General features: G+C 43.5%; 1 protein-coding gene across 3 annotated transcripts in view; it reads left to right on the plus strand.

The window, feature by feature from the left end:
* Positions 1 to 19,063, plus strand: part of idua (alpha-L-iduronidase) — a 538,596-nt gene extending 519,533 nt beyond the window's left edge. For all 3 annotated transcript variants that reach the window (XM_070871632.1, XM_070871633.1, XM_070871634.1), the window contains 2 exons: positions 5,567 to 5,682; positions 18,795 to 19,063. In XM_070871632.1, coding sequence (XP_070727733.1) covers positions 5,567 to 5,682; positions 18,795 to 18,898 — 220 coding nt within the window. In that variant the 3' untranslated portion in view covers positions 18,899 to 19,063. The remainder of the gene's footprint in view (positions 1 to 5,566; positions 5,683 to 18,794) is intronic.
* Positions 19,064 to 22,918: the final 3,855 nt, after the last annotated feature.

The raw sequence follows: 22,918 nt of genomic DNA on the forward strand, positions 1-22,918 counted from the left end.
TTGTATTGATCTTGATATCCCAAATGGGGGGAGAGCTCAGGTGGAAAATGTAGCATAAATAATAGTTCAAAAACAAACAAAAGGGGAGAAAGTAGAGTTTCTTTTCTTGCTTCCTATTTGTAGCTCTTATTATCTGTTTTGTTCTTTGTATCTTTCCCATTTGCCAAGATCTGTGCTATTTTTTGCATTTTTGTATGCTTTTTCTTTTAGTTTTATGTTGTCTCTTACCTCTTTAGTCATCCATGGCTGTTTTGTTTGTAAGTAGAGCACTTGCCTCTTAGGGGTATAAACTGGTTCTGTATCACATTAAATTATTTTTTGAACATCTCCCACTGATCTTCCATCATTTTACACATTAACATACTTGCCCAGTTTACTGTGGACAGTCTCTGCCTCATAGCATTGAAGTAAGCTTTACCTAAATCCAGAATCTTAGCAGCTGTTGCGCATTTCACTACATTGAACTCGATATTAGATAAATGTTCACGCACTGTTAGGCTGTTAACTAAATGTGCCTCATTACTCATTATTAAATCTAATATGGCATGCCGCCTTGTTGGTTCGAGGACATATTGTTGCAGAAAACTATCCCAGACACACTCAGGAAATTCACTACCTTTCTGACATGTGCTAGTCTGCTAATCCCAATCTATATGAAAGTTAATATTCCCCATTAATACCACTCTGCCTTTGCTACATGCTTATCTAATCTCTGCATTATACAATCTAGCACTTCACAGCTGCTACTAGGGGGCCTATAAACAACTTCCACTCCAGGCTTAAATCCTTTCCTATTTCTAAATTTTGCCCATAAAGTTTCCATTGCCTGCTTGCCTCTCGTTATATCCTCTCTTATCATTGAAGTAATTTCATCCTTAATCACTAAGGCTACTCCTTCCCTCTACTATTTTCCCTATCTATCCTGTAGACCTTATAACAATGTCTCAGTATTGACTGCTATGTCATATCCTCCAAGTTGAATTTGCGCCGACAGTTCATTTCATTTAATCCTTATACTCCGTGTGTTTGTATAAACATAGAAACATAGAAAATAGTTGCAGGAGCAGGCCATTCGGCCCTTCGAGCATGCACCACCATTGAATATGATCATGGCTGATCATGTAACTTCAGTACCCCACTCCTGTCTTCACTCCCCGAACCCTTTAGCTGTAAGGGCCACATCTATCTCCCTTTTGAATATATCCAACGAACTGGACTCAACAACTTTCTGTGGTAGAGAATTCCACAGGTTCAGAATTCTCTGGGTGAAAAAGTTTCTCCTTATCCTTAGACTGTGACCCCTGGTTCTGGACTTCCCCAACATCGGGAACATTCTTCCTGAATCTAACCTGTCCAATCCCGTCAGAATTTTATATGCTTCTATGAGATCCCCTCTCATTCTTCTAAATTCCAGTGATTATAAGTCTAGTCGATCCAGTCTTTCTTCATATGTCAGTCCTGCCATCCCGGGAATCAGTCTGGTGAACCTTCGCTGCACTCCCTCAATAGCAAGAATGTCCTTCCTCAGAATTGGAGACCAAAACTGTACACAATACTCAAGGTGTGATCTCACCAAGGCCCTGTACAACTGCAGCAAGACCGACCTGCTCCTATACTCAAATCCTCCTGCTATGCCTGCATGCCTACCTTCAATGACTGATGTACCTTGACACCCAGGTCTCATTGCACCTCCCCTTTTACTAATCTGTCATCATTCAGATAATAGTCTGCCTTCCTGTTTTTGCCACCAAAGTGGATAACCTCACACTTATCCACATTATACTGCACCTGCCATGCATTTGCCCACTCACCTAACCTGTCCAAGTCACCCTGCAGCCTCTTAGCATTCTCCTCACAGTTCACACTGCCATGCAGCTTAGTGTCATCTGCAAACTTGGAGATATAACATTCAATTCCTTTGTCTAAATCATGAATGTATATTGTAAATAACTGGGGTCCCAGCACTGAACCTTGCGGTACCACACTAGTCACTGCCTACCATTCTGAAAAGGAACCGTTTATTCCCACTCTTTGCTTCCTGTCTGCCAACCAGTTCTCTATCCAATCCCATGTGCCTTAATTTTGCACACTAATCTCTTGTGTGGAACCTTGTCTTTTGAAAGTCCAAATACACCACATCCACTGGTTCTCCCTTATCCACTCTACTAGTTACATCCTCAAAAACTTCTAGAAGATTTGTCAAGCATGATTTCCCTTTCATAAATCCATGCTGACTTGGACCGATCCTGTCACTGCTTTCCAAATGTGCTGCTATTACATCTTTAATAATTGATTCCAGCATTTTCCCCACTACCGATGTCAGGCTAACTGGTCTATAATTCCCTGTTTTCTCTCTCCCTCCTTTATTAAAAAGTGGGGTTACATTAGCTACCCTCCAATCCATAGGAACTGATCCAGAGTCCATGGAATGTTGGAAAATGACCACCGCTGCATCTACTATTTCTAGGGCCACTTTCTTAAGTACTCTGGGATGCAGACTATCAGGCCCTGAGGATTTATCAGCCTTCAATCCCATCAATTTCCCTAAACCATTTTCTGACTAATAAAGATAAAGGTACGAGGAGTCAGAGGAAATGTATTAGCATGGATAGAGAATTGGTTGGCTAACAGAAAGCAGAGAGTCGGGATAAATGGGTCCTTTTCGGGTTGGAAATCGGTGGTTAGTGGTGTGCCACAGGGATCGGTGCTGGGACCACAACTGTTTGCAATATACATAGATGACCTGGAAGAGGGGACAGAGTGTAGTGCAACAAAATTTACAGATGACACAAAGATTAGTGGGAAAGCGGGTTGTGTAGAGGACACAGAGAGGCTGCAAAGAGATTTAGATAGGTTAAGCGAATGGGCTAAGGTTTGGCAGATGGAATACAATGTCGGAAAGTGTGAGGTCATCCACCTTGGAAAAAAAAACAGTAAAAGGGAATATTATTTGAATGGGGAGAAATTACAACATGCTGCGGTGCAGAGGAACCTGGGGGTCCTTGTGCATGAATCCCAAAAAGTTAGTTTGCAGGTGCAGCAGGTAATCAGGAAGGCGAATGGAATGTTGGCCTTCATTGCGAGAGGGATGGAGTACAAAAGCAGGAAGGTCCTGCTGCAACTATATTGGTGAGGCCGCACCTGGAGTACTGCATGCAGTTTTGGGCACCTTACTTAAGGAAGGATGTACTAACTTTGGAGGGGGTACAGAGACGATTCATTCGGCTGATTCCGGAGATGAGGGGGTTACCTTATGATGATAGATTGAGTCTGGGTCTTTACTCATTGGAGTTCAGAAGGATGAGGGGTGATCTTATAGAAACATTTAAGATAATGAAAGGGATAGACAAGATAGAGGCAGAGAGGTTGTTTCCACTGGTCGGGGAGACTAGAACTAGGGGGCACAGCCTCAAAATACAGGGGAGCCAATTTAAAACTGAGTTGAGAAGGAATTTCTTCTCCCAGAGGGTTGTGAATCTGTGGCATTCTCTGCCCAAGGAAGCAGTTGAGGCTAGCTCATTGAATGTATTCAAATCACAGATAGATAGATTTTTAACCAATAAGGGAATTAAGGGTTACGGGGAGCGGGCGGGTAAGTGGAGCTGAGTCCACGGCCAGATCAGCCATGATCTTGTTGAATGGCGGAGCAGGCTCGAGGGGCTAGATGGCCTACTCCTGTTCCTAATTCTTATGTTCTTATGTTCTTATGCTAATACTTCCTCTCTCACTATATTTATTTCATCCAGAATATAACACGCCTCCTCGATAGCAGTATCTGCATTGCCCCTTTCCTTTGTGAAAACAGATGCAAAGTATTCGTTAAGAACCCTCCCAACATCTTCCGCCTCTACACAAAGGTTACCCTCATGGTCTCTAATAGGCCCTACCCTTTCATTAGTTACCCTCTTACTCTTAATATATTTATAGAATATATATATCTTACAGTTTTCCTTAATTTTATTGGCAAAGAATTTCTCGTGCTCTTTCTTAGCATTCCTAATACCCTTTTTAATTTTGCCTCTTAATTTTCTATATTCCTCTGAAGATTCTATAGTATTTAGCCGTTGGTATATGACCTAAGCATCCCTTTCTTTCTTAATCTTCTCCTGTAAGACCCTAGACATCCAGGGGGCTCTAGAATTATTTTTCTCAGTCTTTTTCTTTAAGGGCACATGTTTGGCCTGAGCCTTCCGGATCTCCTCCTTGAATGCCTCCCACTGTTCCGACACTGATTTACCCACAAGTAGCTGTTTCCAGTCCACCATGGCCAAATCACTCCTTAACTTAGATATGAGGACAGATTGGATAGGCTGTGTTTGTTTCCCTTGGAACAGAGGAGGCTGAGAGGAGACCTCATCTCTGTTTTAAATTGAGGTGTATAAAATGTTGAGGGTCCTATATATAGTGGATAGCAAGGGCCTATTTCCCTTGGTGGAAGGGTGAATTACAAGGGGGCATAGGTTTAATGTCGTTGGTGGAAGGTTTAGAGGGGATTTGAGGGGAAGCATCTTCATGCAGAGGGCTGTGGAGGTCTGGAACTCACTGACTGGAAAGATGATAGAGGCAGAAACCCTCTCCACATGTAAACGGTGCTTGGATGGGCCGTTGAAGTGCTATAACCTGCAGGGTTACGGACCTAGAGCTGGCAAGTGGGATTAGACAGGATAACCTCTTGTTGGCTGGTGCAGATACGATGGTAGGTACTTCAGAGAATCTAATACGGCCAGAGTAATCTCCTGGACTAGTTTTGATTGCCTGGATGAGTCAGAGTGGAATTTTCCCAGATTTTGTTTTCCCCAATTGGCCTGGTTTTTATGTTTTTTTGCCTCTCCTAGGCGATCGCATGGCTCCGGGTGGGATGGAGTGTAAAATGTTGCAATACATCGGGTATCGCAGTCGTGTGGGGCGGTCTGGTTGGTCCGGATGCTGTTTACCTGTCCGCCATTATTCATTATTATGTTTATATGTAACCTTCAGGGCTACTGACCGAGGGCTGTCTGGTTCTTTGTCGGCTGGCGCGGACACCTTCTTCTGTGCTGTAAATTTCTATATTTCTATGTTTACTTGCTCACAATGCCTTGCGAACTCCACAGCTTGGTTCCCAGAGGCTGTAATAAGCAGGAACGCTGACTGTAGATGGGAACTTTGGGTTGGAGTCCTCCATTCATGGCACCAGGAGGGTGTTACATGGTAAGTTAGCGTTCTTCTCCACATCGGCAACCCCAGAGCTACTTTTTCAGGTAGCACTGTGACCATTTTCGGCGGCCGTTAACTGGAGTTGGCGGTGACACCTGCAATTCCGTTGGCACGCAGAAGGAAGGAAGGAAGACTTGGATTTATAATAGCACAAGGAAGGAAGACTTGAATTTATAATAGCGCCTTTCACGACCATCTCAAAGTACTTTACAGCCAATGAAGGAGCCAGCATGTAGTTAAAACCACATGACATTTTGAAATGGGGAACCTCATTTTAAACTTAATTATAAGTATCAGCAATTAACATTTGTCATTTCAAATGTGAATTTAAGATATGAGTGTCTTAAAAATACTTTTTTGATTATTGCAGATGTTTGAAAACATTTGAAGTGGAGTTTTCAGTTGATGGAAAAGTTTACAAGCGGATCAATGACAAAGACATTATATTTACTATTTTTGTATATTCTCCACTGAACAAGAGAAAAGGTTAGTTTTAATGTTTTTATTTTTGTTTCTACAGTGCATGTAATCTAAAATAAAATGGTCTAAGGGTATTTAACGTTGTACCATGATCCTCATCTGAATTACATAAAGTATAACCCACGCCAGAAGATGAATTGCAAATTAAAATTGGTACAGGGTTGATTTGGGGCTCATAACTACATATACATGTCCCAAACAAATCCCTACTCTGTTTTCTGTTAGTTAGCCAATCCTCTATCCATGCTAATATATTACCCCCAACACCTTGAGCCTTATCTTGCATAGCAACCTTTTATGTAGCACCTTATCAAATGCCTTTTAGAAATCCAAATAAATTACATCCATCTGTTCCCCTTTATCTACCCTGCTAGTTACATCCTCAAAAATCGCTAATAAATTTGTTAAGCAATTTCCCTTTCATAAAACCATGTTGACTCGAATCATGTTATGATTTTGTAAGTGCTCTGTTACCACTTCCTTGATAACAGATTCCAGCATTTTCCCGACGACTGATGTTAGGCTAACTGGTCCATAGTTCCCTGTTTTATCTCCCCCTCCTTCCTTGAATAGTGGGGTTATATTTGTTACTTTCCAATCCGCTGGGACCATTCTAGAATCTAGTGAATTTTGGAAGGTCACAACCAATGCATCCACTATCTCTGCAGCCACCTCTTTTAGAACCCTAGGATGTAGGCCTTAAAGGTCCAGGGGAATTGTCGACTTTTTGTCTCATTAGTTTCTCAAGTACTTTTTCTCTACTGATATTAATTACTTTAAGTTCCTCACTCTTCTTCGCCCCTTGGTTCCCAACAATTTTTGGCTTACTTTTTGTGTCTTCTACTGTGAAGTACAAATACTTGTTTAAAGTCTCTGCCATTTCCTTATTCCTCATTATAATTTCACTTGTCTCAGCCTCTAAGGGTTACCAATGCTTACTTTTGCTACTCTTCCTTTTTACATACTTGTAGAAGCTCGTATAATCTGTTTTATATGAATAAAACCACAAGAGAATAATTAAGGGGAAGTAAAGAGGCGCACATTAAGTACATTGACAGCAGGGGAGTGCATGATAAGGGAGAATATGAAGAAATTAGGAGAGAAGTAAAAAATAAACAATTAGGAAGGCAAAGAGGAACTATGAAATTAAATTATCAAGGAACATAAAACAAAATAGTAAAATATTTTACAGGCACATCAATAAAAAAAGGAACGTTGGGATGGGAATAAGGCCATTAAGGGATGGACAGGATAATACCACAGGTAACAATAGAGAGCTGACAGAAATATTAAATAATTATTTTGCTTCAGTATATACCAGGGAGATAGAACAAGTGAACATGATATTGGATGATGAGATTCGTATTGAGATAAGTGCATTTAAAATAAGAGGCGTTATATTAAATTAACTAATCAAACTCAAAGAGGATAAAACATTTTAAAAGAATTTAGGAAAGAGGTAGCAGAGGCATTACTACACATATTTAATCATTCATTAGAAAAAGGTGTAGTGCCAAAGGAGTGGTGGATAGCTAACGTAATACCTATATTTAAGAAGAGGAATTGAACATAAGAACATAAGAATTAGGAACAGGAGTGGGCCATCTAGCCCCACGAGCCTGCTCCACCATTCAACAAGATCATGGCTGATCTGGCCGTGGACTCAGCTCCACTTACCCGCTTGCTCCCCGTAACCCTTAATTCCCTTATTGGTTAAAAATCTATCTATCTGTGATTTGAATACATTCAATGAGCTAGCCTCAACTGCTTCCTTGGGCAGAGAATTCCACAGATTCGCAACCCGCTAGGAGAAGAAATTCCCTCTCAACTCGGTTTTAAATTGGCTCCCCCGTATTTTGAGGCTGTGCCCCCTAGTTCCAGTCTCCCCGACCAGTGGAAACAACCTCTCTGCCTCTATCTTGTCTATCCCTTTCATTTTCTTAAATGTTTCTATAAGATCCCCCCTCATCCTTCTGAACTCCAACGAGTAAAGACCCAGTCTACTCAATCTATCATCATAAGGTAACCCTCTCATCTCCGGAATCAGCCTAGTGAATCGTCTCTACCCTCTCCAAAGCTAGTATATCTATCCTTAAGTAAGGTGACCAAAACTGCATGCAGTACTCCAGGTGCGGCCTCACCAATATCCTATACAGTTGCAGCAGGACCTCCTGCTTTTGTACTCCATCCCTCTCGAAATGAGGGATGTCCAGGAAATGTCACATGTCCAGGAAATTATAGACCAGTCAGCTTAACATTGGTGATAGAAAAAATAATAGAATCCCTACTAAAGGAAAAAAACAGAAGAATATCTAGAAGCCAAAAATATAGTAATGAATAGTTTGCATGGATTTCAAAAGGAAAAGTCTTGCTTGACCAACCTCATTGAATTTTTTGAAGAGTTAACTGAGAGAGTAGCAATACAGTAGATGTAATTTATCTAAATTTTCAAAAAGCCTTCGATAAGGTACCCATGATAGACTGATGAACAAGGCCAGAGAACAGAGTGCGTGGGTGTGGCAACCACATCGACCCATGCGGAATTGTCCCTGGGGCTCCGCCGGTGAAACGTGATTTGTGCCGCCCCCGCGATTAACGCACCAGCGCGGCGCATGCAAAGTGATGACATCATCACCATACGGGCCGACCCCTTATCGCCTCACCTTGTCCCTTTGCACCCCTCGGGGAAAATTGTCCCGCGTAACGGTGTGGGGCGATGCCATCGACAGCTTCTCGGTGGCTGTGGCGCCCCAGACCGCCCTTTAAAGGGGAGGTAGTAGTGGGCGGCCGCCATCTTTTTTCTGTCGGCCTCTTGGGTGCCCGGCCACTGGCCAGGCCGACACTGTCCCTGGTGGCTGCCACTAAAGAGACTACCAAGTTTGCAGCGGCCCTCCCTTTAAAAGAAGGGGATGGACATTGTGATGCATCAGCGGGCATGGCACATCCGCGTCGCACTGGCGTCATCAGCATGGCGAGTGCTGTGTAAACGCTCCATTAGCACAATGAACATTTTTTTCCTCAAAGAAGCAAAAACACCATCTAATTCGAATTATGCGCTCCAAATCCAGCGTGGGGCATTTGGGCCCCACGGCATTCCAAATGAGGCCTTACAAAGGTTTTGTAAAAGGACAAAATGGTATGTTTTTCTTTGTAATAGATAGTCATGTGAATGCAGCCCAATACCATTTTTGTTTTCGCTAAAGCTTCACACCGTTATTGTGAACCTTTATCATCGTTGTGAGCTATCTTTTTCTTTCACCAGAGGCTTCAATTGTGTTTCTTGTAAGGTGTAAGGTGCTTAGCATTGGTCCTGCCCACATGCATAACACTGCAGTTCTCTTTAAGTTAAATACCAATAGCTAAACATGGGCCCATTCCCCAACACGAGATCTGCTTGGAGTTGTTTTAGTCTCATTCACAGGCCTAACACCTGCATTAATCTTCATAATCTCCACAAACTTGTAAATTATTCCCCCAACACATTCAACTCGGTCATTAATATGGATAACAAAGAGCAAATGTCATAATACTGATCCCTGCAGGACACTGGTAACCTATCTCCAAGCAGATCCACAGCCATTGATGAAACCTTTCTGGTTATAGACATGCAGCCAGTTATTTATGCACTGTAGCAGCTTCCCAATAATTCCACAAGATTCTATATTGTGGAGTAACCTTTTGTGAGGTACCTTATCAAATGCTTTCTGAAAACCCAGGTAGAAAATGTCTACCTCATCCACTCAATCTAAATAGTAAGAGACATTTTTTTTCTTGGAGCTGTGTTGGGTATCCCTGATGACTGTCAAAGTGATTTGGGTCTATAAAATAATAAAAGGGCTCGATTGTGTGCAAGCTGACAAATTATTTAAATTAAGTAGGTTGGGGAGATCCAAGGATCATGAGTACAAATTATGCAAGGGAAGAAATTAGTTAGATGTCAGGTGGTTCTTCTTTTTCCAGAGATAGCAGACCTATAGAACAAATTTCTGGCTTATGTGGCAAGTGATGATTCACTGTATACCTTTAAAATTGAGCTGGCTAGGGTGGAGACTGCATCATAAAGAGGTAGGTACCAAATAATGGGAGAGAAATTGGCTTTGCAGCGTACTTTTTTAGGCACTATGTGGCCTCCTAACACTCGAAAATGGGGTCCAAGATGCACGTCCACACCTCCAACAGGAAGTGTGCCAGACGCCGTCTTAATAATGTGGTTTGCACACGCACACCTAATGCCTACCGGCAGCTTGCAGAGCAGGTAGGTTATGACATCAATCATTATGCACTACTGACTTGACACCAGCACTGCCATTTTCAAATGCCGTGCTCCAGCCTACGACTTGTCTTAACTTCGCACAGCTGAACATGATGTTAAACAAAATGAACATAAGAACATAAGAATTAGGAGCAGGAATAGGCCATATGGCCCTTTGAGCCTGCTCCGCTATTCAAGAAGATCATGGCTGATCTTCGACCTCAACTCCACTTTCCTACCCGATCCCCATATTCCTTGATTCCCCAGTGAGCAAAAATCTATCCATCTCAGCCTTGAATATACTCAACAACTCAGCATCCACAACCCTTTGGGGTAGAGAATTACAAAGATTCGCAACCCTCTGAGTGAAGAAATTCCTCCTCATCTCAGTCTTAACTGGCTCACCTCATATCCTGAGCCTATGCCCCCTAGTTCTAGACTCTCCAACCAGGGGAAACAATCTCTCAACATCTACCCTGTCAATCCCTCTCAGAATCTTATATGGTTCAATGAGATCACCTCTCATTCTTCTAAACTCCAGAGAGTATAGGCCCAATCCACTGAATCTTTCCTCATAGGACAACCCTCTCAGCCAAGAGATCAATCAAGTGAACCTTTGTTACACTGCATGTAAAGCATTTTTGTCTTTTTTAGTTAAGGAGACCAAAACTGTGCACGGTACTCCCAAGTGTGGTCTTCCCAAAGCTTTATTCAATTGCAGTAAGACTTCCTTACTCTTGTATCCCAACCTCCTTGAATTGAAAAGTAGGGAAGTTATGCTAAACCTGTATCAAACCTTGGTTAGACCACACTTAGAGTACTGCTTACAGTTCTGGTCGCCACATTGTAAAAAGGATATAGAGGCACTGGAGAAGATGCAGAGATGATTTACAAGGATGATAGCAGAAATGCGAGGGTATAGATATCAGGAAAGGATGAACAGGCTGGATCTTTTTTCTCTTGAAAAAAGGCTGAAGGGTGACCTAATAGAGGTCTTTAAATTTATGAAAGGTTTTGATAGCGTGGATACAGAGAGAATATTTCACTTGTGGGGAAGAGCATAACTAGAAGCCACCAATAGTAACCAAGGAATCCAATAGGGAACTCAGAGGAAACTTCTTTACCCAGAGAGTGGCGAGAATGTGGAACTCGCTGCCACAGGGAGTGGTTGATGCAAATAGTATAGATGCATTTAAGGGGAGCATTTAAGGGAGAAGGGAATAGAGGGTTATACTGATAGATTCAGATGAGAAAAGATGGGAGGAGGCTCGAGTGGAGCATAAATGGACTGGTTAGGCCGAATGGCCTGCTCTGTGTCGTATATCCTATGTAAACCTATGAAAGCCCCTTGCAATAAAGGTCAACATACCATTTGCCTTCCTAATTGCTTGCTGTACCTGCATGCTAACTTGCTGTGTTTCCCATACAAGGACACCTAAATCTCTCTGAACACCAACATTTAATAGTTTCTCACCATTTAAAAGATAATGGGCTAGACTTTCCACATTTTTTGCATGCTTAACATCCATTTTACTACTGAAATGCCCATATATTTAGCCACAAAATGGAAACTGTCGGGCATTTTTCAGAAACTTATCGCCGAGCGTTACTTTCACCATGTACGTAACGCCGAAAAAAAATAATACCGCCCGCCCACTTTTTTGGGCGGCATCATCAGAATGGGTGAAATCAACACCCATAATATCGCCCAGCGTTACTTTCCGCACGGAATTAACGCCGAGATTCAATAATACCGCCCGGCCATTTATTTTTGTTGTAAAGACCACATTTGGCGAGACTAACGCCCAGGAGATCGCCCACCGTCACTTTCACTACCTCACACACGTATCGCCCACAATATCGCTCGCCCAAAAAAACACCCAGAAAAAATGGAACTGTTCTGAACTAAAGCCAGCAGTGTGGCTGCCGTTTTTAGAATCACAGGTTGCTTCACTCAAAAGGCTGCTTCAACTTCAGGGGAGTTTGGATTGAATCTGGAGTTCTCTTCTCAGGTGAAGTGACCATATCAACAGACATATTTTCTGACTCTGGACTATTGGGGGTTTACTCTAGGTGTATTTTAGTGAGGAAATTATTGCTGCTGATCAATCACTTTCATTGCAATGGGGCCAGCCATTTCTCAGCCTGCATCGATTAATACGCAGATGCTGCAGAGTGCAGATGGCTCAATGTGTGATGCACATCATTATGTCCCTAATTTAAGACATGTAGAATGAGGAGGAGGGCCAGACCATACACACATCGTACGTACAGGGAAAAGAGGTCTAACCTCGATGTCTCTGACCACACCTGCCTTCGGAGACTGTGCTTCCACAAGGTGGTGATCAATGAAATATGTGAGCTCATCAGCCACATATGCAGCCTACCATCAGGACATCAGTGTCGGTCGAGGTCAAGGTCAACGCAGCAATGTCTTTCTATGCGTCTTTTGGGCCTCCGTGGTCGAGATTTGCCCTTTGTCTCACCATGCAACCCATCGCTGCATTAGACAGGTCACGGAAGCTCTGACGCAAGAAGGATAGACTTTATCAGCTTTCCATGACCGCGGAGGCTCAGACTGACAGGGCTGGAGCATTCTACTGCAATGCTAAGTTCCCCAGGGTGCAGGGAGCTATACAGTGCACTCATATCGCCATGCGGCCACCTTCTCTGGACCCGGAGTGTTTTCGTAACAGAAAAGGATTTAATTCCCTGAAGATCCAACTAGTTGTCGACCACAACCAGATCATCATGGCAGGTGCCAAATGTCTGGGCACCTTCGATGAGGCTCACATCCTGCGTGACAGCGCTGTCTCTGACATCTTTAAGAGTCAGCCACAAGGACAATGCTGGATGCTTGGTGATAACCGATATGGTCTAGTCACCTGGCTGATGACCCCCCTGCATGACACCCACACCGAGGCCGAGAAGCAATACAACCAGAGCTACAGAGACACACGTAATGTGATCCACAAAACAATAACTGTGCTTAAGCAGTGCTTCAGATGTCTGGACCATCAGGAGGGGAGCTACAATACAACCCTAAGCAAGCAGGTAAATTCGTAGTTGTGTGCTCAATGCTGCACAATCTGGCTATCAGGAGGGGCCAAGAATTGCCAGAAGGGACTGATGCTCCACCTCAGGAGAGAGAGGAAGAGGATGACGAGGGCTATGCAACCAAGCCCACGACCCGCTCCAGACCACAGGAAAGGGCCCGTGGTGGCTACATAGCTACAAGACTCTGACATGAGGAGCTGATATCTGAATGATTTGCCTGAAAGAACGTTGCTGTGAGTGACAACGCTGACACACTGCTGTGTGTGTGCAGCTCAGACATCAATGGTGCCCATCATCTTGGTGCCAGTTTAAAGTTTACGTTGATTGAAGTTAAGTTTTATTTAACCCATTCATGTTAAGGAATCACCAGTGTATAACGGTCCAGCTATCTGAGACAATGCACAACAAGGTTATGTTCAATAAAAAAACATTTATACCAAGATTACTCTGAAATCATAAGTATCACAGGCAATAACACCCAAACCCTGCCCACACCCCACTTTTTCCACCATTGACATCAATCAAATGTTCAACATGTCCAGCAGCACAGAATACAAATGCAAAACAGGAGGGTGATCCCCTCCCCGCATACATTACAACAAATTGCATACACCCAGATGGAGATATAACACAGCCATCACCTGCGGACATGCACCTCACTTTCCTTCCCCGCCTCCCCTTCTTCTCCCCACCTCTATCCCTTCTCCTCCTCGCTCAACGGCGCCTGGCCGAGGAGCTCCTCAGGCGGTGCCTCATTGTGGGGGGCAATGAAGGCAGAGGCGATGGTTGCACGTGTACGGGAGCAGGCTTTTGGTCCTTGCTCTCGTTTGTCGTTCACAGTGATGGTGTGGAACCTAGGGGTGGAGTGCCGTGCTCTGGGACCACTGGGAGGCCTGTGCCTGCAGTGTTTCTGGCTATCGCATCCAGGGCCTCCGCCATCCGTGGAATGTACTCAGGCATGGTGGCCAGCTGTCCGGTTATGCCCCCCAATGCTTTGATGAGCTGGTCAACAATGTTTACAGTCCTCCTGGACAACTGTACCATCTCTCCGCTATCATGTGGCGCTTGTGGACCAGAGCTGCCACATCCACGAAACCTCTGCCACCCTGGGGACAAATGGGGTGCCCTGTGGCGTGGTGCTTGGGGCCGGTACCTCTAGAGTGGAGGCGGGAATGACTGGAGGACCACTAGATGGCCTTGGGATGGAATGGCTTCTGGAGCGTGGCGATGCAGATTCCTTGAAGTCGGCACTCTCATTCTTGGAGAACAGACCCAGCGGATTGACGGGCGAGAATTGGAGCTCCTCTGCAGATGTAGGATTGTCCGGCGAGTCAGGACCCGCGCCCCCACCTTCTAGCCTCTGCGGTCTTGCCTGGGGCCGCGCTGCTGGTTGAGCTGCAAAACACAAATGAGGTTAATAGAGGAGAAGGGGGATGCTAGGGTCACAAGGTGAGTCCAGTGCTACACACAGCATATGCACAACAAAAGCACCACCGCTCTCAAAATCATCACACACATCACATTTCATGACCATCAACACATTTGCATTACAATGATTATCATTAGGCCAGCATTATTTCTATGACAATTTTAGAAATCATCTATAGAAACATAGAAATTTACAGCGCAGAAGGAGGCCATTTCAGCCCATTGTGTCCGCGCTAGTCGACAAAGAGCCACACGGCCCTTGGTCAGCAGCCCTAAAGGTTAAATATAAACCTATGGACCAATGATGGAAAGGCAAAGAGCACCCAGCTCAACCAGTCCGCCTCACCACAACTGTGACACCCCTTATACTAAAACATTCTACACTCCATCCCAACCAGAGCCATGTGATCTCCTGGGAGAGGCAAAACCCAGGCCAATTTAGGGAGAAAAAATCTGGGAAAATTCCTCTCCGACCCATCGAGGCAATCGAAACTAGTCCAGGAGATCGCCCTGGCCATAGTCTATTCCCTGCAGTACTTACCATTACATCTGCTCCGTCCAACAAAAGGTCATCCAGTTTAATCCCAATTACCAGCTCTAGGTTCGTAACCCTGCAGGTTACTGCACTTTAAGAATATAAGAAATAGGAACAAGAGTAGGCCATACGGCCCCTCGAGCCTGCTCCGCCATTTAATAAGATCATGGCTGATCTGATCATGGACTCAGCTCCACTTCCCGGCCCGCTCCCCATAACCCCTTATTCCATTATCGTTTAAGAAACTGTCTATTTCTATCTTCAATTTATTCAATGTCCCAGCTTCCACAGCTCTCTGAGGCAGCGAATTCCATAGATTAACATCCCTCTGAGAGAAGAAATTTCTCCTCATCTCTGTTTTAAATGGGCGGTCCCTTATTCAAAGATCATTCCCTATAGTTCTAGTCTCTCGCATCAGTGGAAACATCCTCTTTGCATCCACCTTGTCAAGCCCCCTCATAATCTTCTATGTTCCGATAAGATCACCTCATTCTTCTGAATTCCAATGAGCAAATGCCCAACCTACTCAATCTTTCCTCATAAGTCAACCCCTTCATTCCCCGAGTCAACCTAATGAACCTTCTCTGAACTGCCTCCAAAGCAAGTAAATATAGAAACCAAAACTGCACGCAGTAGGTGTGGCCTCACCAATCCCTTATACAGCTGTAGCAAGACTTCCCTGCTTTTTAAGTGCCCATCGAACCATACTTTATTCACGTGACATCACTTCAGGGTCTGCAGCTGCCTGCATGGCCGACCAGGAGTGCCTCCCCACGAGTGCGAGCACCCACTCAGTGACTGGTGGCCCCCCGCATCTGTTCGCCTCTTTTCATACCTATTCATGGAGAGCTTCTTCTGTAAAAGATAACAGACATGGCATCAGATCATTGCATGATATCATTGCTAGGTACTGTCACAGAGATTTATACAACACATAACCGACAGATGTAATCATGATTGTTATGATAATGATCACTATTTACCTAAAGGCAGGCTTTGAGGACAACATTCCCCGTAAAAATGAAAGACCTCACATCTGATGATAGTCACTCATGACTCTTACAAATCAAATTATATAAATACATAAGTACATGTAAATAAATACTCTTGCGGATCTGACAAGGTCGTTCCATCGCTTGCGGCATTGGTTTCCCTCATGCACCTCGTTGGTCGCCGACGAGGCTACCTCTGTTATCTTGGTCCATATCTTCTGGTAGGCCTTTGGGGTGGGCTTCCCATGGACTCGCTAGGTCAATTGACTCGAGCGTGACTCAACCTCCTACACAAGGGAGGCATTTGCCTCGTCTGAGAACCTCCTCGCTCTTTTGTGTCCTCCAATGTGTTCCTCTCCCAGCTCACTGCTCTCGCCAGCGTCAGGCTATACAGCATGCTGTGTCGCCTCCTCCTCTCCCTTCATTATAGGCACCAAATTCGGGAAACTATCTGGCTGGTCACAACTCTTTTTTTTTTTAGCACAATTTGCTGTAAAGCTCAAAACTCTCCCTCCTTCCTCCCAAAGCAGCCACACCGCACCCACACATGCCTTCACTCCCTCTCAGCTCCCTCTCTCTCTGTCTCCTCTTATGCACATGTAATGATGTCCCTTGACCTCCTGAATCGCGGGAATCGAGCATTGGCCTGCCGTTGCTAAGGATCCCGACACTTTACGGCAGAAGGTCAGAGAGATTTAACGCTAATGCCCATTTCATATCGCTTGTGGTAATGCCCAATTCTTGAAATGGAGACTAGGGGCTTTGAAAATGGGTGACAAGCCGGCGATCTGAAAACCCATTTTTACTGCCCACGGCGGAAATAACGCCCATTTTTGGGCGATCTGCATAAAAGTGTAAAATCTAGCCCATGGTGTCTTAAATTCTATGTCATTTGTCTTCAGTATTGGTAACGTACGCATAGATTGGATACCAATTGCTTTATTTAGCCAATTGACCTGATTTAAGTCTTCTGCCATTTTAGTAAAATCTGGAATTAGCAATAGGTTCTCAGTACTTTTGGTTCTACTAATCAACTGAAATCAAATAAAATTGTGATCTCTTTTGGTCGTGGCACTGGAGCTACTCCCAACTAGAGTAAACATAGAAATATAGAAAATAGGTGCAGGAGTAGGCTAGTTGGCCCTTCGAGCCTGAACCGCCATTCAATAAGATCATGGCTGATCATTCCCACAGTGCCCCTTTCCTGCTTTCTCTCCAGAACCTTTGATCCCCTTAGCCCTAAGGGCCATATCTAACTCCCTCTTGAATATATCCAATGAACTGGCATCAACAACTCTCTGCAGCAGGGAATTCCACAGGTTAACAACTCTCTGAGTGAAGAAGTTTCTCCTCATCTCAGTCCTAAATGGCCTACCCCTTATCCTAAGACTATGTCCTGTGGTTCTGGACTTCCCCAACACCGGAAGCATTCTTCCCGCATCTAACCTGTCCAGTCCCGTCAGAATCTTATATGTTTCTATGAGATCCCATCTCATCCTTCTAAACTCCAGTTGATCCAGTCTCTCCTCATATGTCAGTCCAGCCATCCTGGGAATCAGTCTGGTGAACCTTCGCTGCACTCCCTCAATAGCAAGAACGTCCTTCCTCAGAGTAGGAGAACAAAATTGAACACAATATTCCAGGTGAAGCCTCACCAACTGCTGTAAGACCTCCCTGCTCCTATACGCAAATCCCTTCGCTATGAAGGCCAACATACCATTTGCCTTCTTCACTGCCTACTGTACCTGCATGCCAACTTTCAATGACTGATGAACCATGAACCATTGCTTATCCACCGTCAATCCTTTAAGTGTCCTTTGCCAGTCTATTCAAGCCAATTCACGCCTTATACCATCGAAGGTACCTTTCCTTAAGTACAGGACCTTAGTTTCCAAATTAACTGTCACTCTCCATCTTAATAAAGAATTCTACCATATTATGGTCACTCTTCCCCAAGGGGCCTCGCACAACAAGATTGCTAATTAGTCCCTTCTCATTGCACATCACCCAGTCTAGGATGGCCAGCTCTCGAGTTGGTTCCTCGACATATTGGTCAAGAAAACCATCCCTAATACACACCAGGAAATCCTCCTCCACTGCATTGCTACCGGTTTGGTTAAGCCCAATCAATATGTAGATTAAAGTCGCCCATGATAACTGCTGTACCTTTATTGCACACATCCCTTATTTCTTGTTTGATGCTGTCCCCAACCTCACTGTTTGGTGGTCTGTACACAACTCCCACTAGCGTTTTCTGCCCTTTGGTATGCCGCAGCTCCACCCATACCGATTTAACATCATCCAGGCTAGTGTCCCTCCTTACTATTGCATTAATTTCCTCTTTAACCAGCAACGCCATCCCGCCTCCTTTTCCTCTCTGTCTATCCTTCCTAAATGTTGAATATCCCTGGATGTCGAGTTCCCAGCCTTGGTCACCCTGGAGCCATGTCTCCGTGATGCCAATTGCATCATAGAGTAAGTCACAAATCTCCTCTAGAATCGACCACTTTACTCTAGAAAAGTTTTTGGGTCTTCCGAAGACCTCAAAGTGATTCACAGCAGGTTTTAAGCAGTATGTGCCTCCAGTGAGGCCTTTCAATGGCGTAAAAGGAGGAATTTCCAAGGAAAGTCCAGGATCTCTGCCTTGTATGCCCCTGTGGATGACAGGGGTGGAAGATCTGCCCAAGGCCTCCTCAAAATAATTTAGAGGTCTGGTCTAAATGGGGCAGAATTTTGGCAGAGCTCAGGTCCGGACCAAAACTCCATGCGTAAAGAGACATACTCTTCCTCCAGGTATTGTGTAGCTAAAAATATTTTCCTTTATTTTCACATCTCATGTTTTCTTTTCTGACAGAACTTTCACAGGTGTCTGGTTTCTACCGTATTCGTGCAGTGGATTACTGGGGAAAGGCTGGAGAGTATTCTGACCCTGTTAAATACATTGAAGGGAAATATTAAAGCAACTTTGTGAAGAACAATTGCAATACCTATGATGGATAAGTAAATACACTTGCCTGCTCTTAGGGGGTAATCTAGTTGATTACAATCATAGTGCATTACAACTACAGATATAACATTTTAAAGTGAAATAATGTATTAAATCTTTTTAAGTTTTATAATCAAATTACATTGGTATATTTTTAAATTGTAAAAGATTTACACTGCAAGTTTCACTGAAAAATAAAATCTATATTCTTGCATCAAAGAAATTGTTTCCCTGAATTCAAGGTTCAAATCTCAATTTGAGGTTAATACACTTTTACATTCTTGAAATTACTTGAAATAATTGATAAAATTACATTATTTTAATCACATCTAGATATCTGTTGTTCTCCATGTAATTAGTCTAGCAAAAGACAACTCATTCGCTATTAATTATTTTAGCCATCATTTAACAACTGAAAAGTATTTGTTTTATAGCATTCATTATCATGTAACGAAGATGCTATCCTGTCACTTTTATATATTCAAAACTATTAGAAAATCAACTGTCATTCTATAGAGAAACACAGAGTTGTGAGGATATGGAATTTGTTTCCAGGGTTAATGGTTGATGCAGAAATGTTGTAGATTAGATTGGATCGGTGGATGGAAAAAAAGGGATTGAAGGGATAGGGAAACAAGGTGGGTAAATATGGTTAGAACTATTTGCTCGCATGGAGGGTAAAAGTTGACACAGACTGATTGGACTGAATGTTTACAAGTTGTAACTTCTGTGTATTTCTATGCATAGTGTAAACTAATACCCTAAGATAAACGTACTTTTTTCTCATACACATATGTTTTTCATTGTAAAATAGTCATGAGCTGAAAGTGAAAAGTCAGTTAGGAACATAGAGATTGCTAGCCTGTGAAAGACTAAGGTCCATCTAGTTCGCATTCTACCATCCTGGTAGTCGCATGATGCAATGCAAATGGAGCTGTTGACTAATCAACGACCTGCATTTATATAGTATTTTTAACGCAGTGAAACGTCCCAAAGTGCTTCACAGGAGTATTATGAGATAAAAAATTTGACACTGAGCTGCATAAGGAGGAATTAGGGCAAGTGACCAAAAGCTTGGTCAAAGAGGTAAGTTTTAAGGAGCGTCTTGAAGGAGGAAAGAGAGGTAGAGAGACAAAGAAGTTTAGGCAGGGAATTCCAGAGCTTAGGGCCTAGGCAACAGACGGCATGGCCACCAATGGTTGAGCGATTATAATCAGTGATGCTCAAGAGGGCAGAACTAGAGGAGCACAGACATCTCTGGAAGCAGGGAGGGGGGGCATTGTGGGGCTGGAGGAGATTATAGAGATAGGGAGGGGCGAGGCCTTGGAGGGATTTGAAAACAAGGATGAGAATTATTGAAATCGTGGTACTGCTTAACCGAGAGCCAATGTAGGTCAGCAAGTACAGGGGTGATGAGTGAGACGGATTTGGTGCGAGGTAGGCCATGGGCGGCCAAGTTTTGGATCACCATAAACATGTAGGGTAGAATGTGGGAGGCCAGCTAGGCGTGCGTTTGAATAGTCGTCTAGAGATAACAAAGGCACGGATGAGGGCTGCAGCAGCGGATGAACAGAGACGGGCGATGTTACGGAGGTAGAAATAGGCAATCTTAGTAATGCTGCGGCTATGTGATTGAAAGCTCATTTCAAGGTCAAATATGATACCAAGGTTGCGAACAGTCTGGTTCAACCTCAGAGCAATCATAGCAATCAATCAGTATCAACCCAAAAATAACACAAGAAAAACCCCAGTGGTAGATAGCTTTGGGAACGATAGGTTAAAAGTCACCTTTTTCCTCCCAAGCATGCTACACTTACCACATGTCAGCCATAATCTTTACCTTGGGACGGGTTGTGTACGTGCGGGCCGGGAACCCGATGTTCTGAGCAGCGCATTCTTCAGTGCGTCTTTAACTTAATGGCCCCAATTAAACCAGCCATGTGCAGTTCCCAGCCCAATTAAACGGAGTGGGTCTGATGACATCATCGATGACTCGTTTCCAGCGCCGATATTTAAAGCAGCCTTGCACACACCTCATTTAAAGGTTGCTGAAGGAGTGTTCAAGGTGATTTCCAGAGGTCTGAGTAGTGTTTTAAAGCAGATAAAAGTGTGCGTATATAAACACAAAGGCAGAGAGGGGTGCCAAGATTTAGCAATGCATCCCTCAATGTTCTAGTGCAGATAGTAAGAGCACGCAGGCATAAACGCATAAGACCACCCAGACACACGGATCCCGAAGGCCGAATCTGCCTCTGCACGGTTGTAGGAGGAGCAGTCTTTGTGAGCCCCTCACAGGCTCCAAAACCCAGAGGACGTCCAGCAAAAGTGTCTCAGCAGTCACAGCAGGGATGTGAGTAGTCTGCCTCTAACTTTGCTGAAGCCACAATGGTTGCACCTCGTAGAAGCATTCGGAAAAGAAAAAAGACAAAATCCTAGATGCACAAGGGTAAGCACATGAGTGAATGAACAAATGTTAGTGATGAGTTTCAGTTATTTTTATTACATTGTAAGATTTATAAGATCTGTAAGAAGAGACCTGTCCGTGACCATAACAAATCACGCTAAGTACAGGTATATTGTAAATAAGCACAACAGATTTTATTCAGTAGTTTACTTCCAGTACAAAGAAATAATACGTAACAAGGCGATAGACAGTCTGTTCCTTGAAACCTCAATGGAAGCCCACTGAGTGACTGGGGCACTGTCTCTTGCTGTGTTCTGTTGACTGTAGTTTTTCTCCAGTCTTCCCCTGTGTTTGTGCTGCCTCCAGGGTTCAAAAGCTGCTACTCTTATACCTTTTTCCTCCCTTTCAAATGTTGTAAGAGTCTGCAGCTGTTTAAGCCTTACAATACATTATTCTAAGACTCCTGCCTTTGACCTTCAACAGGACAGCCTATTGTTATCTCTATCTTCCCTTCTGTAGAAGGAATCATTTCTCCTCTGAGAACTTTTACACGGACAACTTTACATAGTTCATTACTGAGCTTGGCTTTTCAAAATTAGGATAAGAAATGATACATGCTGCATACCTTTATCTTATTGATTAATATCTGTCTTTGGCTGTAGCTGAATTCTAACAGAACAGAGTATTCTTACTACTTCAGCACATAATAGCAGCCAACACAATATTGGCTTAATTTACCATGATACTTTGCTAAAAATGGTTAACATAATATTGGCTCAATCTACCATCATGCTTTGCTAAAAATGGTTAGCTAACCTTTCACGAATTTCAGTTAATTTTATCATATAATTTTATTATTTAACAAAAGCATTGTTAAAACACTATCACAAACCAGGAGGGTCGATGAGGGCAAAGCGTATGATGTAGTGTATATGGATTTTAACAAAGCTTTTAATAAGGTCCTACATGGCAGACTGGTCACGAAAGTAAAAGCCCATGGGATCCAGGGCAAAGTGACAAGTTGGATGCAATATTGGCTCAGAGGCAGGTTAGTGGTTGATGGGTGTTTTTGTGACTGGCAGGATGTTTCCAGTGGGGTTCCGCAGGACTCAGTGCTGGGTTGCTTGCTTTTTGTGGTATATATCAATGATCTAGACCTAAATATAGGGGGCATTATTAAGAAGTTTGCAGATGATTGGCTGTACGGTTGATAATGAAGAAGAAAGCTGCGACTGCAGGAAGATATCAATCAACTGGTCAGGTGAACAGAACAGTGGCAAATGGAATTTAATCCAGAGAAGTGTGAAGTAATGTATTTGAAGAGGGAATATACATTAAATGGTAGGACACTGAGAAGAGATGAACAAAGGGACCTTGAAGTGCATGTCCACAGATCCCTGAAGGTAGCAGGCCAGGTCAGTAAGGTGGTTAAGAAGGCATACAGAAAGCTTGCCTTGATTAGCCGAGGCATAGAATACAAGAGCAGGAGGGTTATGCTTGAACTGTATAAAACACCGGTTCATTATCAATATCATCATCATAGGCAGTCCCTCGGAATCGAGGAAGACTTGCTTCCACTCTTAAAATG

This window comes from Pristiophorus japonicus, chromosome 2 (genome assembly GCF_044704955.1).
Source record: "Pristiophorus japonicus isolate sPriJap1 chromosome 2, sPriJap1.hap1, whole genome shotgun sequence".
NCBI classification, from domain to species: domain Eukaryota; kingdom Metazoa; phylum Chordata; class Chondrichthyes; family Pristiophoridae; genus Pristiophorus; species Pristiophorus japonicus.